The 17,387-nt window shown below is 39.9% G+C and overlaps 1 protein-coding gene across 1 annotated transcript; it reads right to left on the bottom strand.

Annotated features, from left to right (window-relative positions):
• Nucleotides 1-2,198: 2,198 nt before the first annotated feature.
• Nucleotides 2,199-11,704, bottom strand: DDX18 (DEAD-box helicase 18). The gene is made up of 14 exons (XM_015868730.2): nt 11,518-11,704; nt 11,245-11,415; nt 10,912-11,043; nt 10,419-10,554; nt 9,872-9,972; nt 9,567-9,766; nt 9,364-9,478; nt 8,621-8,760; nt 7,824-7,985; nt 7,291-7,443; nt 6,691-6,804; nt 5,850-5,906; nt 4,547-4,724; nt 2,199-3,950 (listed from the first exon to the last, which is right to left on the bottom strand). Exons 1-14 carry the CDS (start codon nt 11,633-11,635, stop codon nt 3,808-3,810), a joined length of 1,920 nt encoding a protein of 639 aa, XP_015724216.1. The 5' UTR covers nt 11,636-11,704; the 3' UTR covers nt 2,199-3,807.
• Nucleotides 11,705-17,387: the final 5,683 nt, after the last annotated feature.

Below are 17,387 nucleotides of genomic sequence, written 5' to 3'. Positions count from 1 at the left end.
AGAAAGGGCAGCTGCCTCTGCACAGCAGGTATTTGCCAATGGGACCAGCTAAGATAGTCTGTTTGCTCTTTCCTCGCAGAAAGGCTTTACTTAATTAGGAGTGAATTTGTATCATGAACACTCATTGGGTGTTAAAAGGAAGATTCAATAACTCATACAAATTCATATGGTCCATTAATCCCTATGAGTGACTTACAGTTTCAGTTATGCATAGTAACATTAAACAGTATTCCTGCGACTCCGTGCTCATAGCTGATTGCAGCCATCCACAGAGGAGCTCAGAAAACCACACAGTTAAGTATCTTCAGAAGACAATCAAAATAAAGGTGAGCACTTGGAAAAAATTTTGCAAGATTTTTTTAGGGTCTGTTTTTCTTCTTTTTTTATTATTCAGTTATTCAGTTTGAGAAAACACCACCTAACAACAAATAACAGACTCTTCTTGTTACTAGGATTTTGAGTTCTTTAAGATCCACAAGTTGAATTAAGTAAATAATTATCTCATAAACATGGCAACAGTGGAACTAAAACCCAAATACAAGCTTTTCAGTACCCTGCCTTCTTTCACTGTGCCCAGAAGTTGGAGGCCTCTACTCAACTCAGATATTATTGTATAATTACATGTTTTCCTTTTTACCTATCCTGTGAGAGCTTCCTTCCATTACTAGCTGGAAAACAAATGATGAGGGTATCTGCAGCATTGGTTGCTCTGATACATGAAACAAAGTTAATTATTGCCAACACGTGAATGTATTAACAGCAGTTGTAAGTAGATAATAACCAGTTCTCAAATGTTTATTGATAGTGAAGAACATGTCCTCCATGTGTGATATTCACCCCAAAACATCTGGTTGGCAACACTTTCTAACTGGTCTTGTGCCTGTCTATAACTCAGCAGCATTATGGAATAAAAAACCTGTAACATGACAAGATTCTTCATGATTATGAGCAGTAGCTTAGCAATGGAATTCTACTTTTATTGGCTGCTTTTGAGAAGTATCAAAAAGATCTCACGGTTCAAGCAGGACAGTTTTGATCACCCTTTTAAAGTGGTTTAAAGAGTCCAATTTCTTTGTCAAGGTTCTCAGAGAAAGAAGGTAATTTCTCAAGGCATGCAATATTAGTCCCCAGCCTATCAGTCACTGTTATGAGCCAAGCCTTGAGAGTCTGATGGCCGAGGTCTATTAACTGCTCACAAGATTGATAACCAGCTAAGTTGCAAAGGAAACGTTAGATTTCCAATCAGTTTGACAATCTCTTAAACTCACAGCAATACTGCAGCAGAACAGATGCTGCTTAATGCACACAGACATTTAGTCAGAAACTATTTTTCATTTGTAACTCCATAAACAAAGAGAAAGGTTACTGCATCCGCACAAGCCAGGAAGCTGAAGCCCATCCCTTTCATTACTTAGTGCAGGATGTTTGCTTTGGCTTAATTGGGAAATTACAGTGAGAAATAACAGGCTGTGTAGTTGTTTCAGTCTGTGCAGTCATCAAACATCCAGAATGCAGTAATTAAAAAACCTTAATTATTGTAAGCTGGAGCAATACCACCCAGTATTTGAATCTCTCCATGGAAATAATTTGAGAAATTCTTTGTATTAAAACATATAAGAAAATACACAGGAAAAATACCTGGAGAAGTTGGGAAATCTCACGCCAAACCCATTCTTTCTGTTCTGATGTCAGACTTAAGACAGTGACAGTACCTCAATGCATTCAGATAAAAAGGTATGTGGGGCAATAGGTTGTCTACAAAGCAATCTTCTGCTCCCATAATGGTTAGGAACAACAGAAAGAGGCACATCTCTGCAAAGTAGTTCTTTGCCTACTTCAAGAGTGGTAGGAGTTCTGACTCTGCCCATCATCTCAGCTTTTTTTCTCCTGCTAAGTAATACTCCACACTTCTTTCACACCACTTGTGTGAGCCACAAGCACTTCACTCTTTACAATGGTTTTCTGCAACTTGGCTTAGATCTCTTCCCAAAGTAATTAATGTTGCTGTTCGTCTAATGAGTCCCTCAGTGTTAATGTCATTGTATGTTAATTCCCATCCTGTAACTGCAAAGAGTGCAGGCGTAGACAGAGCTCTTGTACTATACGATGCTGTACATCTCACATGCAAAAAATGTGGTATTTCTCTGATAAAGTGTACTATCTCTCTTAAAATGTGGTATTAAGAAATAGACATGGAGAACTTTCTTGACGTCTATTGGTTATAAATGTTGTTAGCAAAACAGGAATCAAGGATTAGATCTCAATGAGCCAGGCATCATACGTGCAACTATAATTGCTTACCCTACAGTAGAGATTGTTTTGTATTCATTACAATTCTGGAAGCATAAGACATGCAAATTGCAGTTACAAAAATCTCAATATTTTGAAGTTCTTCATTTCCAATCAATATTAATAAGCCTTGCATTATTTTTTTTTCCCAGTAGGGCTAAAAGCTTTTTCAGGTAAAAGTGGAGGAAAAAGGCAACACTGAGGTCTGAGTGCTGTAAGGAGTATTGATCGAATGGTCACGTTGCTCTCCCACTTTCCAATTACCTGATTTCCTCTATGAGTAAGAGACTGCCACTTGTCCACTTGCTTCTACAACACTCCAATGCACACAAGCTTAAATCTTATACACTACTTCAAAAGCTGTAAGGTTTCACTTCATACTGGAATAAGTACAAATTTTCTTTGTATTCAAAGTAGTCCTGGCTTGCCTTCCAGATGATACAGAATAAAGGAATAAAACCTGTTCTACTGCAATCAGGTGGGGCTCTGATTCCTAAAGGCCCAGACTGAGACAGTGTAGTCCTTCCTTGCATCAGTGACTGTACATTTTTTAAATAACACACCCAGCCTCAGCCACAGCCTCATAAATCTTCTTCATAAATCTACTTCTACAAGGGTAGAGACCTGATAATAATGTAAACTAACAAATGAGCCCCAAACCCTTCCCAACACCGCATCTGGGCCAAGTCCTTCAAGTAATGCAACGTGCTTTTCTTAATTGTCTTTGCCTGTTCAAAAGAGAATAGACCAGACATTAACAGACAGATTTAAACAGACCACAAAGGAAAACCAAGTAATTCACTGGAATGTTACTGTTTTATCATAATATTAAAGAAGTAATTCTAAGAATGACTCAGATTGGTATAAGAAGCTGGGTTTTTTTCTTCTTTAATCTTAGACACTGTATCTGCCATCCAGATGCCATGAATTAAAATAACTACAAGCTCAGTCATAATAAGATTCAACAACATACAACGATTCTTGTGGAAAAGAACGTATTCTTTACCATGTCTGCTGGATAATGAATTCTCTATCACTAAGACACCCCACAATGATCCTTGAATAAAAATCCTTTTATATTTTTTACACTAAGAATGTTTTCAGACACCTATGAACTGCATTTCTTAGCATAGTGAAGTCTCTTGCTGTGCAAGTCACCTCACATTGGAATCTGTCCCTATATTCTGTCTAGTCTGACAGCTTCCAGGGGTGCATACAAAAAGGGTATATGCAAAATAAGTTTTCCTATAAAAAGATGAAAATATTTTTTCTTTAATAAATCACTGAGTTGAAACAATTACATACATCCATCTTCTTCTTTACAAGAAGTCTGGCTATCTCTCTGTATTCTCTTTTCCAAAGAGTCTTCCTGAAATGAAACATTAAGAAGCTCTGAAACAAAAACTTTTCTCTCCCTAAAAGGTTCAGCAGAGAAGTTTAAAATGGAAGTAACTGCCAAGACAGTTTCGATCAGGGCAGCATACAGCACAACAAAAAGCCACTGTAATGAATGCACAATTAACGAGAAAACTGCCGATTGTCTGATTTCTTGCTAATGTGCTTGAAGATTTTAGCTTTGTGGACACTCTTTGGTTTCTGGTAACCAAATCCTCCACCTCCACCTCTTTTCTGTAGTCTTCTGCCTTGGTTGCTGTTCACATCTGGAATTTTATGGGTTAAGGAGCATAACAAAAGCCTTAATTGAAGTGCTGCTTATTGGGTCTTACCACCATTATTAAGAAGAGAATTAAGTATTACACAAAACACACCGAACTGTGTTAGGGGTGGACCTGTCATTCTACTGAATGCTTTTATTCTTCCAGCTGTTCAACTAATTCAACTGAAGAAACACTGCTTCAACTTCTCTCCTTCCATTTTCACCTTTGACAAGAGGGGTCCATGCCCCTGTATTTCAGTACCAGACTCTAGAACATGCATGCAATATTCCAGTACCTACAAGGCTGTAGTAACTGAAGTCCATATCTACATTAAAGCAGATATTTTTAAGCAATTATTAAAACTGGAAAAGCTGCCATTTAACATTTTCTCTGATATTTGGACATGATGCATGTTAATTATTAATAATAAATGTAATAATAATAATAATAATAATAAATAATAAAATAAATTAATAGCAATACGAAATAAAACGCAACAATAAAAAGCAGAATTTCAAACAGCATATCTACTTCCCTAAGTTCCATTTAACATTTCTAAAGCAGGAACTCAGCTTTGAAACACAGCAGTAAAAGGATACTGAGGTCAACGTATGGAGGGACTCTAAAGCCAAAGGAGAGGCTGACTTTGTTAAGATCCAGGTTCCCCACGTTATAGATCTGCTTCAGAGAATGAGAGTCATAAGCTCTAATGTAAGCTTTGTATGCTTCCTGGGCTGATTTGTGAAGGAAGTAGTTCTTTTCGATCAGTTTCTCCAGCTGATGAGAAAGGAAAAACAGACATTACATTATGGAATTATGGCTGTAACAATAAATTACATGCAAGCCAATTATTTACTCTGTGCACTGCAGTGACATTCACTACTCACTTAAATAAGACTGTACTATGACAGCACAGTACACACATCTACAGTGCTTTTGCAACCAGGCACTAAAAGCCTGAAGCTGAATTGTAGTACAAAGCCTCAGCAATGAGAAACTTTAAAAACATTACATTAGGTTGTCTTAAAGAAGATCAGAGAGGAGTATGCAACTACAGCCACAGTTATGTGTAATGAGAATTAATGGACAATGACAATACACTGTTAAGTCAGACATCTAATCTGTACCATCCCATATAATTTTGCTTATAGGTCTATCTAAAATACTGGAAATTCACCATAAAACACACACATTATTTTTAAGACAAAAATGAAGATGCAGTAGTGTAGACAAGTATTTTATTTGTTGAGGGCTATGAATGTCGCATTTGACTGCTACCATACATTAGTTTGGCAAACTAATATTAAGTTACATTAGGCATTAATACTTCCTAACCATTCTTATCAACGGAGGCTCTGTAAGGACTGTCCTCAATGCTTCTGGCATTCGCTATGTCAAATTCAAGTTATTACAAAGAAACTTCACACAGCTCTTAAGAAAACGCTTCACAGAACTAAACAAAAATTCACACCTACAGAACTATCCATGTTATTCTCTTGTACTCTGTCCTCCATTGTTATTTTTGTAGGATAGAAACACACACCAGGCTTGGCTGATGCCAGGCTTCATTAATATCAGCTTAATAAAACTATACTTGGAACATATACTGGCATTTCTAGGTGTTGGTACTGATTTTTTTTTTCCTGTATCTGAAGGCTGAGCAAATTCTCTTGTAAAAGCTTAGATCTTCAGAATTAATCTAAGCACGCATAACCATTCTATAAAAGCTACTGGAAACACCGCGTTTGCTATGCTAGACAATATTCTATTCAAAAGTTGAAAGCATATTTACACCGCTATGATTTCTCAAAGTACTGTGAAAAAAGCAATCCTTATGAGCAAATGCATTTGGTGCAATAGCAGCAATGTAGTACTGGACATTAAAAATTCTTCATTTCCTACCTGAGCCTGAATATCTGAAATCTTCGACCAGGAAAATTCAAACTCACTGAGTGGTACCTTAGAAGAACGAATGATAAAATACATAATCTAGATTATTTCTACTGTACAAACAGTAACATGTAAGATGAATAACAACAGATGTGATAGAAACCAAAGACTATTTTTTAATATATAACACAGCTTTACCTGTCAATGAATCTAAAGTTCAAGGCCATGCTTTAAATTAAAAGTATACCTTACATATTTTTAGGTTTTTGACATCTTTTACTTAAAACAATGATGACAATATTAGTAACCCTTATCAGAAACAAATTTGCTGAAATTGCCTCTGCATAAAGAGGCCAGCATTGTATCTCCTTGAAATTAGGGTAATAAAGATGCTCCTTATGACCTTTTCATTGTTTTAATTACAGATGTCTGTAAACAACCCCATAAGAAAAGCCACTATGAATCTATGGGCAGTTCTCTCTTATTAGAACTGTTACATTTGGAAGAAGGCCACCCTTCCTTTGGAATTGAAAACAATGCAATTGTTTTAATAGAAAAATAAAGAACTGCACTGGCCAAGCTTCCGGTATCTTTTCATGAAGAGGTGATAGGAAAATTATATGCGTGTATTTAATAATACACATTGCACAGCTGCAAATAAAAACACATGCAGTCACCTTTGAGTCTAAGGGTAAGCAGAACAGAGTTAGACATTCAGTCAAATACTTTCAGTCACATGATGATTTATGTTCAGAAATTAAACTGTATTGTTAATCATTGAGGTTTTTGCCTTTAAAATGGTGACTGCACAGTAAATGCCAACAAACCAAAGGAATTCTACATGTAAGTTTACCCTGGCTTGTTTCAGGTAACGGAGAAAGCCCAGTTCTTCCGGACGTAAAATGAGCAGAGCGTGTCCTCTACCATTTATACCTCTGGCAGTTCTACCAACACGGTGTATATACTCCTTTTACAGAGAGAAATGAACAGTTAAGTCCAGACAGTCTTTCACACTGGCAGTAATACAGTTTACTGAAAAAGCATTTAACATTAACATATATCAGCATCGTCAGTTACATTTAAAGACTTTCTAAGCACTGAGGTATGGATGAGGCAAACCAAGCGCTGATGAAGCAAAGTGCATAACTAGTCGGGACAGAAGTACCTGACTAGAAGCACCTTACCTTGCCTACTGAAGGTAAATTCATGCTTCTAACAAGTATTGTTTTGTTTAGCTGATTAGATTTCTAATTACTTTGGTACCATAAAGTTATGTTTTATGTCTCTGCTAGCTGCAGCACTTCCCAGGATCAGGTGGAGAGCAACGTATGAAATAAGCTGCTAGATGTGAACACAGCTGAATTCTGACCTCTGTTGAGCAGAAGATTCAGGTTCTCTCTGCAGCGACACTCACAGCTACAATCTGAAGGTATTTTTTATTTCCATAACTTACTTTTGGATCATCTGGAGGGTCGTACTGGACAATCCAGTCCACCTCAGGAATATCTAGTCCCCTGGCAGCTACATCAGTGCACAATAGGATTCCAGATTCTGCATTACAGAACTGGAAGAACGTCGTAGTACGTTTTGTTTGTTTCTGCTTGCCCTAAAACCAAAAAACACATCACACAAAACAAGAAAAAAAACAGAAGAACACATACGTTAAGGATGTCCACTAAAAAAAACCTGCCAGTTTATAAGCTCCAATGCAATTTCTCATTTCACAGATTATATCACTGCCAAGAGATATAAAATACTTCAGGGCATCTCTCTACTTTATGGATTTGCACAGACCAAGCAGAACCGTTTCACACTGAAGAAGCAGTGCTATCACAGTAAACATGTACCTCTCAGAAGTTACACTGTACATTCAAGGTATTACAACCACAAGTTATGTAAGAGTTATTATCAGAGGGACTGCATAAAAGCCTGATGTTCAGACACAGGCATTACCAGGTTAATTAAAAATACATATGAAATACTTACGTGAATGGCCAAAACAGGCAAATCAATGTAGTTGAGTAATTCATAGTGGTACTTCACTGACATACATGAAGAAAAAAATACCATTAGTTTCTTCTTCCGGTTTTTCTTCAGGAACGTGAAGAGCAGAAGGAATCTTTTTTCAGATGGACACACTACGTAGCCCTAGAAATTATTTAAACACTGTTAAACATAACAGCACAGAACACACTCTGCATAAATAGCACAGAATACACAGGGGATTATTTGGCAAAAGTCAGTTTCCCAGCCATACAGAACAAAGCTATCTGATTTACTGCCTGGTTCTCACTTTATTATATGAATCCTTCAGCACTGACAACAGCAAAAACTAACTCTACAAACTAGGAAAGAATTTAATTGGAATCATTGAATTCTTGCTACTAGTTTACTCTATAAAGGTAACTCCTACCTATTAGTATTTTAAAACAATTATCATTGTATCAACTGCACAAACCCAGAAACTAAAGCGCAGTTCCATTTAGCCATTATCTGAAGCAGGAAAAACAAAATCTCAAGTGTTCTCTAGTCAGTAACACAGTGCTTATGTATACAATACAGGCAGTAGTTGGAACGTGTAACTAACTGTATCATTACTTCATTATTTTTTTACATAACCTTTTAGATAGCAGTGAAGAAACCCCTTAGGCAACTGTTAACTTTTGCCCATTAGGATGTTAAACACTTCATGGGATGCACAGTTATACAACCCATTTAAAAGAGCATAGGGCCTGCTGGTTTGTTCTCAGACTATACCCCTTCTAGTAACATTTATGTTTTACCTGTTCAAGGCCATCTACTGTTGCTGTCTCCTTGTTATCATCAACTCCTACATACAGTGGTTCTTTCTTCAGAGAAATCTTGGCTAGATCTTCCACCTTCCTGGTTTGTGTAGCAGAAAACAGCATCGTCTGTCTGCGCTCTGAAAATAGTTGGTTATAAGAATGCTTCATTCATTTAAACGAGAATTCAAATAGCAAATCCTTAACCCCTTTAGCTGCAAACTCCCACGGAACAATTCTTCACCTTTTTTCTATTAATTTAAAATATACTTCTACTGATAAACAAAGGCAAGTATCACTACACTGTGTACTATATTGCATGATATTTACTTAGGCTGCCACCATCTCCAAAATCTTAATGCACTTCAGCTTTGCTAAGCTTTTCTTAGACAATCCATAACATACACAAGTAAAAGAAGAATGTTAATCATTAAGGTATTGCTATGGGGAGACTAAAAAAATCCAACTGCAAGCTAATACATCTTTTTCCTATTATTTCCTTAAGACTAATTCGGAAATAATGAATAGCAGGAAATAAACAGGAAAAGATGAGGTGTCCTTCAGATAAATGTTGCTAAATAATACATGCCAGCTATCAGAAAAAATGGACACAGTTAAGAGCCACTCCAAGGCACATTATAAAACTATCAAAATTAATGACTTCTCTTACAGTAATTCAATCATACAGACTACATAATGTTAGTAAAGTAATTTCCAGAAAAGACAGTTTTTTCTCTCCTTACTTGGTAGAAGTTTTATGATCTGTTTCATTTCTTCCTCAAATCCAACCTCTAAGATTCGATCCGCCTCGTCAATCACCAAACACTGTAAGTTCTTGTACATGAAACCTGGAGTGTTCTAGAAGATTAACAGATTTGAGAGTTAGATGAGGACAAAGGTCTTATTACCTCTTATTAAGTAAGAGGTTATCGTTATTTTCATCTACCTGCATATGATCCAGAAGCCTTCCTGGTGTTGCTACAATGATGTTGATTCCATTTCCAAGTTTCTGAGCTTCTGCTGATCTGTTACTGCCCCCCATGATCAGACCATAGGTGTGAACGTGATGATTCATAAGTTCTTTAAGAACTCCATAGGTTTGCATGGCAAGCTCTCGAGTAGGTGAAAGAATAATAACACCCGTCCCTAAAACATACATCAATTGACCGGCATTAAGTTACAGTTTCTCCAGCCCTTTCACAGCCACATCCCTTAATATCTGGGCCACTACAAAATGAAGGAAATCCTTACCGTTTCTAGGCATGAATTTTAACTTGTAGATGAGCTCTACTGCAGGAATGAGAAATGCAAGTGTTTTGCCACTGCCTGTTTTGGCAGCTGCTAAAATATCCCTGCAAAAAGCAAAATTAAGATAAAGAAGTGTTAAGGTCACCCAGAAAGAGATCCTACATCAGAGGCAGTCAGCCCTTAAATGAGGTCTAAGAGAGAGATGCAGACAGGCTCCACACCACCCTGTCACACAGATAAATTGCCTTCATCCCAGGGCTGACTGGGTCCTTTCCCCAGGTGCTCAACCAGTGGTTCAGGCTGTCCCATACAACTTACCCTAAGTATTTGTTCACACATAACATATACTTAGGGTAAGTTGTATGGGACAGCCTGAACACACATACTTCATTAATTTGCATTCATGACTACAAACCAAATATTTAAAATACAAAATAATGTTTTGAAAAGAGCGCAGCTCCAAGAAGTCACATTTCTTCTATCTAACTTGTTACCGACATTCACACAACATCTGAGGTCAGTACAGCAATTATACAGATACACTTCTTACCTGCCTTCCAGAAGAGGTTTAATGCTTTTATGCTGAATTTCTGTCATGTGTGTAAAGCCCATATCACTGATACCTTTCAATGTACTCTCACTGACAAGACCAGCAAGGGAAGTAAAAGAATTGTCTTCAAAGGCACCTGAAGGGAGAGAGGGAGAAAGACATTCGCTTACTTGAAATCTGTCCATCCCAGCGTTACCCATTAAGCACTTACCTTACAAACAACAACTTCTTAAAATTCCTTCCTACTGTAACATTTTAAGAGGCTAAAAAAAATACTCTGTATTAAAGTGTTCCTGGGGATACCACAGAGACCTGGAAAAAATGAGTAGTCTGCTTCTCAAGGCAGTTTATCAGTGGTATAACTCCATTTCATTGTTTTTTTTTCATGTCACCTATATTCAAACACCGGGTTTTTAATGCAAATGTGAGAACTGCAACTTGCTCTGGAAGAAAGCTTAAGAACTGGAATTTTTGTATAGAGAACACAATGTACCTGTTAGACCCAGAGGTAAACTGGGCACTTCATCCTCCTCTTCTGCCTCTTTCTCTCCTGAGCCCTGCCCATCTTCATCTTCTGCCTCCACAGATACATCTTCTTCAGCTTTTGCTTTCTTAGTTTCTGAACCTAAAACATTATTTTACAGAACACAAGCTATTCTCAGTGAAGGTACGAGAAATACGTTTGTGATCCAAAGCTGAGCTGCAGACTGGCTTTCTTTACCATTCCTACAGATATCATGCGGTGGGAGGGATCAGGAGAAGGGGAGACCAGATTTCTGTGGAGCTTTCAGATGCAGACAGTACCAAACGTACGTTCCAAACGTACCTTCCTCGGGGCCAGCAGCAGCTTTCCTCTTCTTCTTCTTCCTCCTCTTCGTCTCCGCGGTCTCGGCGCCCGGCGCCGCCTGCCCGCTCGCTTCTGTCTCTGCCTCCGCCTCTGGGGCCGCCGCCTCCTTCACCCCCTCGTCCTCCTCCGGGGGGGCCAACGAAGCCTGACCTGTGCACGGCAAGGAGAGGGACGATGATGAAGAGCAGCCAGCCACGGCGCTCGGACACTCGGGGACCGCCCGCCCCGGCCCCGGCCCCGGCCCCGCCGTACCTTCCTGCTCGGCAGCCCGCAGCTTCAGGTTGCGCTGCCGCAGCTTCAGGTTCCTCTTGTGGATCTTCCTGCGGAGCAGCCGCATGGGCAGGTTGCCCGCGGCCACCGACACCGACATTCCGGCTCCCGCTCCCTGCCTCCCTCACTCACACGTGGGGACGCACCACGGCGCAGCGACACGTTTCCGGGCCGCGCCGGAACCTCGCTGCCCGGAGGGCGCCCCCGAGTGTCCCGGCGGAGGCAGTGCGGGGTGCCGCCGGCCCAGCCGGCCGTGACACCGGGTGGCTGCGGTACAACGTGTCGGCTCCGCGGCGCGGCTTGTTGGAGCTCTGTTCACAGCTGCTCCTCTGCTCAGTGAGGGGCAGGATCGCCTTTCCTACTTGTATCATCTTTCTTGGCTCTTCATCCTCATCCAGCGTGGTTCCCGCAGCCTCCTTTAGATCTCTCTTGGCCAGCAGGTGGCGCAAATAGCACAGGAATATACATACACGTATATATGGGTTTCTTAAACAAGAATTCAGTGCTCTTAGAAATCTGAATTACTAAGAATTGGGTAATGCTCGGCCTGGAATTACTCCACGGTTCTTGAACACCTCCACAGATGGTGACTCGCCACCTCCCTGGGCAGCTGTGCCACTGCATCACCACTCTTTGGAAATAACTTGGTTTTGGGACTGAACCCCACCAGCACAGCTGGAGGCTGCTGTCTCTCATCATGTCCTGTTCGAGAGCAAAAGGGAATGGCAGCCCCTGATGGACACTGCATTGCCACCAGAGCTGCTGATGCTCACACCTCCTGGACTCCGGGACACCTTATCGCAGCACATTTTTAATGTTTTAGCCCATCTCTCACTTCATTACCTACAGAACTCTCTGTGTTTTCATAAATGCAAAGTAGTTGCTGTGGGGCAGGATGCGTTGTGCCCCACTTGCAGCAGAGTTCACAGTCTTGACAGTTTGAAAAGCGTGGCCTCCAGCTGGGCTGTCGAACTGCTCTGCTTACAGCTGTGACATTGAAACACGAAACAAAAAGGTGACTGGGTCTAACCTGGCCACTGGCTTATTAAATAATGAGGATGTCTGTGTAACAGCACATCCAGTCTCCATCAGACGTGTTTTGAATATAAACTGAGCCGCCCCCACTCATCAAGAGAGGCTTTTGGTATGAAACTCTAGGGAAAGTCACGTCAAGGCTGAATTTTAAGCAGCTTCTCACTGCAAGTCAGTGTCGTTTAGGTTCTGGAAATATATTTCCATATTTTTCTCCCTGTCTACCTTACACTGTGCCTACAGAATATACCATTAATTACTAAAGATTTGTTCTTCCTACGCTGTGCTGATTTATAGTTTTGTGGTTAGATTCTATTTGGACCCTTTTGAAATATGCTCCTTGTGAGTGAAATAGAGTGAATTAAAAAACTGGGCAGGAGTGAGCTGACACCTATACTTACACTAAGGGCAAAGAAAACTGTCTTCTTCAAGAATAGAGTGATCCACATGTTCCTATTTCAGGCAGCACTTCCAGGCTCATCACCATTTAGCTTCCATCCACATCACCACACTCTCAGATCTGCCAGGAACTGGGAACTGGAAAACTTGTTCTGTTAAAACCCTGTATACAAAACTCACCTCAGTGTCCCCACTGGGTGCAGGCTGACTTGGCAAGAGTTTGTGAAAGTGCATTAGTGTGGCACAAGGCCTAAACTGAGCAGGACACGTGGGATGTGCACCAGTCGTGTGTCAACATGATTTTACAGCTTTGGTTGGAAGCTAGAGAAGGATCTGTCTTATTGCTAGGCCATTAAAAGGAGTCTTAATGTTCCTGAAATTGTGAATAGTTAGTTCATAGTCTATTATACAGTACTGTGCTTTTTGACTGGAACTCCACAGGAGCTAGAACAGTCAATACTGCATAAGAGAACACTTGTATTATGAGTATGAGAGTTTTTTATGGTTCAAACCTTATAAAACTGTGTCAAAGCTATGGTAGTTATAATTATTGCACACATTGACTTAAACTATACAGTGTAGTCGCAATGCATTAGCCTTTCCAACTTTCACTTGCCTGTCCTTTATTATCAGTGACATTTTCCTTTAAAGGTTCAGAGCAAGCGTGACTTTATGATCAGCTCTAAGCTTTAACTAAAACTATTTTATTTGTTCCTATGGAGTGCTATTGTTGAAGAAACCAGAAGATGGCAGGATTTCTTAATACATTGGAGCTAAATTCTACTGGTGAATACCGTTTCTGTTCTTGAACCTCGAAATAGGCAAAAAAGTGAGAAGAAATGAAAAGCCTCATTTCTTGTCTTACTGGCACAAGTCATTGTGCATGTGACCCCTCTGGTATCTTCCAGAGCCTGTTCTTTCAGGCGTCAGATCTTGAACAGTCAAGTAAATCCTGGCATGTTTATGATCTTTCCGGTCTTGCCATTGCTTTCTTGGGCTTTCATGCCTGTGACATACTGGAGAGAACTGATTCTTACAGTGGAGCGCTAATCTTTCCCTGGCGTGTGGGTGGAGTAGTTCTTCATATCTAGAAGACAAACATTTTGGATTTGTATGCCAGGACTTTACCATAGAGAATAATTTATTTGTTAATGAGTGTTTGGATGTAGGCTTGGAATAAGGATACATGCAGTATGCAAAGCTTCTTAGTATGGCAAAACTTCTTGATATGCTGACACTGAATATATTAACTGAAGCTGTTTACTATGTTTGCTTCACAAAACCTCAGCAACAATTCCCAGATGACTACAATGGGATTTACCTCACCTGCATATAAGAAGTTTCAGTTGCTATGCAGCGGCATAATACAGGCCTCTAAAAGCTTTGTTAAACATTGAGAGTGCAGTTCATCATCTGCCAGAATTATTTAAAGGCATAACATCTGACTAATAATTTTAGTTGTTATCAGTTTCTTAAGAGACTCGGTCACAGTTCTGTTCCTCTTCAAGTGGTTGTAATGTTTTCAGTTGTTTTCCGAATTGATCCAGCTGTTCTCCTATATTGACTGATGTTGTTGAGGTGCATGTCAGTCACTATGAGACTTATACTAGTGTCTGAATGCTCTAAATATTTACTTGCAAAAATGAAGGTATTTGTGCTGTAGAATTAGTCAGCAATTAATCAGAAGATGCTGAATAAATGTTGAATAAGTCTGGCCCTGTAGGTGATGCTGAGAGACATTGGGAGGTACAATAAATCGAATTTGCCAGCCTGGTAGTAATGTTGATTATTTACTGCTTCCAGGAAAATTAAACCTTGAAAAAATGATAAACAAATGAATTGTAAATGATTTCATTGCACAATTTCTAATGTTTTACCTTTCCATTAAACAGTGCAGTTTTAGCAGGGATGTAGAGATGTGATGTGGCAGCTGTGCAGTGTATTGAAGGAGCAACTGATCCTACTTCACAAACATATCTTTGCCTTGCTATATTGCATTCGGGGGGGGGTGAGGGGTGGGGGGGGAGGGAATGTTTACTATTTCAACATGTAAGCTTTTATTACTCTCTGACCACTTCAGTAGTACAAGCAGTATCAAGGGTGCATTTGAGAGTGACACTGTGATTAATAAGGAGCAGCCTATTGAAGTGCTATGAAGAACTGTGTGAAGGTTAAGGTTTTCCTACACTGGTGGAGTGGAAATTGACTTCTGGGTAAAATATTTAAGGAAACAAAACCATTAAGGGAGTGTATGTGAAATCACAGCCTGAACCTCTGATTAACGAGCTAAGGCAAGTGTTGGGTCAGCTGTGGGAGCACAGGTGAGAGTAATATAGCTGTGCTCCCAGAAGGGATGGAGCTCGACTCCACCTCCTCTGAGACCTCATTTAAGGGCTGACCCCCACTAAGGCAGCATCTCTCAGAAACTGCTCCCTAGTGGAGGTTGCCCCAGCTTTTTCAGCCAAGGCATTGATATTGGTGAGTTTTCCTTTACGAATAGCCTTTTGAATTATCTTCGTTACCATCCTTGTATTATTAAAACTTACTATGACCTTTGCTTTCTGATTGCCTTCTGCTGAATGGCTCTAATTAAATTTGACCAGTTTATGGCAGAAGCTGTTTCTTACCTCTAATATCAGCAATGCGTTAACAGTATTGAATTCTCTAGAAAGCATTTGGAGGGGCTGACAGGGTGTAAGGCCTGCTTGACATGTGGGCATGTACACAAAGCACGCCAAACCATTGCACGGCTATAAGGACTAATAATCCTGAACAGTGCTACACCTGCAAGCTCAGGGCTCTACTTCCACTGTTAGTCCAGGAGATTGCTGCCCTCTATCACCTGCTGAGGATGGGTTCCCCAGCTGTGCCATTTAGCTTCTAGCGACAACAGGATTGGCTGAGGCAGGTGAAGGGAATGGTGGGGTGGGTTGTGTTTATCAGCCTGCCTTGTGCATGAAGTAGGTCTACAGTCGATCCTAGGGAGGGTGGCAGTGGAGGGGGGTCAGGCCTGGGGAGGAGTTCCCTGAGGGAAGAGGAGAAAGCTAGAGAGATAAAGGTATGTGTGCATGTGTTTTAGGAGTCCAAAGGGATGAGGATGGAACTGTTGAATGCAAGTAGGTGGCATGATGTCACGGCTGGTCTAATTAAACTCATCATTTCTTGTGATGTTGGATGTGGCCAAACATCCAGACTGAACAGGGTAAGAATTTATCATCAGTGTGGGTGTTTCCAGTAAAATAGCAAATCTAATAATCTGTAATTGCTTCTTGGCATTGGGGCTGCTGTATTGAAACTCATTATAGTAGACATTGATTTTTGTCTTTAAAGAACTTCAAGCATTTGCTTAAAAAAACAAAAGCACTGGCAGAGACACTTACCAGGAAAAATCAGTTGTTTTTTTGTTGTCTGGATTTCTGTGGTGTGGTCACAGTTTTGCACAGACTTTGCTGGCAGTTCGTTGTGTAAAGCTGAAAAAAGCAGATAGGCTGCAGTTCAAATAGAATGCATCATCGTTGGTAGCAATCTTGTAGCTTATACTTCTGTTTTCTTTAATTGGGTAACTATGCTTTCTGAAGTGCTTTACTTCTGTTCTTGTAATTGTCAGTGAAAGAACTTGAGTTTCTCATGAGCATTTGCTTTGGCTGAAGTTGGACATGGTTTAGTAGGAGCTATGTGTTGACCTGAAACTTTGTCTTAAAAATAACTTCAGTGCTAGCTCTGATACTTAGCTTTCCTCATAAAGCTACTTGTTGATTCACACTGATGTTTTACTGTTCTGCTTCAGTATTGGAACACTAAAATGCTTTCAGTCAAGTTGCTAAAGCACTGATCTCCTTTATGATAACTGGTAGTTGCATGACTTTCCTATGGTAGAGACTGAAAGAACTGGACAACCCCACTGGTGTATCTATAGGAAGGGTGAACAAGTTGCTATTAGTAAAGTCTGTGTCTCTAACAGGGAAAAAAAAAAAAAAGCAATGGAGGCAAATAGAGAAGATGCCAGAACCTTGAGAACAGCATAGCACGCTTTACCCCATATCAGTCATCTTTTTTTTTTTTTTTTGCCTCTATTCTAAGCAATTTTCCAGCCGCAGAAGTGAATGTCTGCTTATTTGTCCTGTCACTTATAAGCAGATACAGCTCTTATGCTTCTGAATGTGCCGTCTTAAGTCGCATCCTTTTATGAAGTCCATTTAACATTTGCTCTCAGTAGTAAATGTTCATTTATTCATTTATTCTCTCCAGGTGTAGTATCAATGGAAAGGCAGGAACTGGGCAGGTTAGAGTTCCTCTATGGGCTCTGATTTTTGCACTGATATACTCAAGGAACATTTATGTTCATTAAGTGCACACTGTAATGAGATTTTTCACTTCTGATTTGGCTTTGTGCCTTGGTTGTATCTGAATGTATTTTTGTG

The sequence above is a fragment of the Coturnix japonica genome, chromosome 7 (genome assembly GCF_001577835.2).
Source record: "Coturnix japonica isolate 7356 chromosome 7, Coturnix japonica 2.1, whole genome shotgun sequence".
Lineage (NCBI taxonomy): Eukaryota > Metazoa > Chordata > Aves > Galliformes > Phasianidae > Coturnix > Coturnix japonica.
This window is presented reverse-complemented; position numbering and strand designations above follow the sequence as displayed.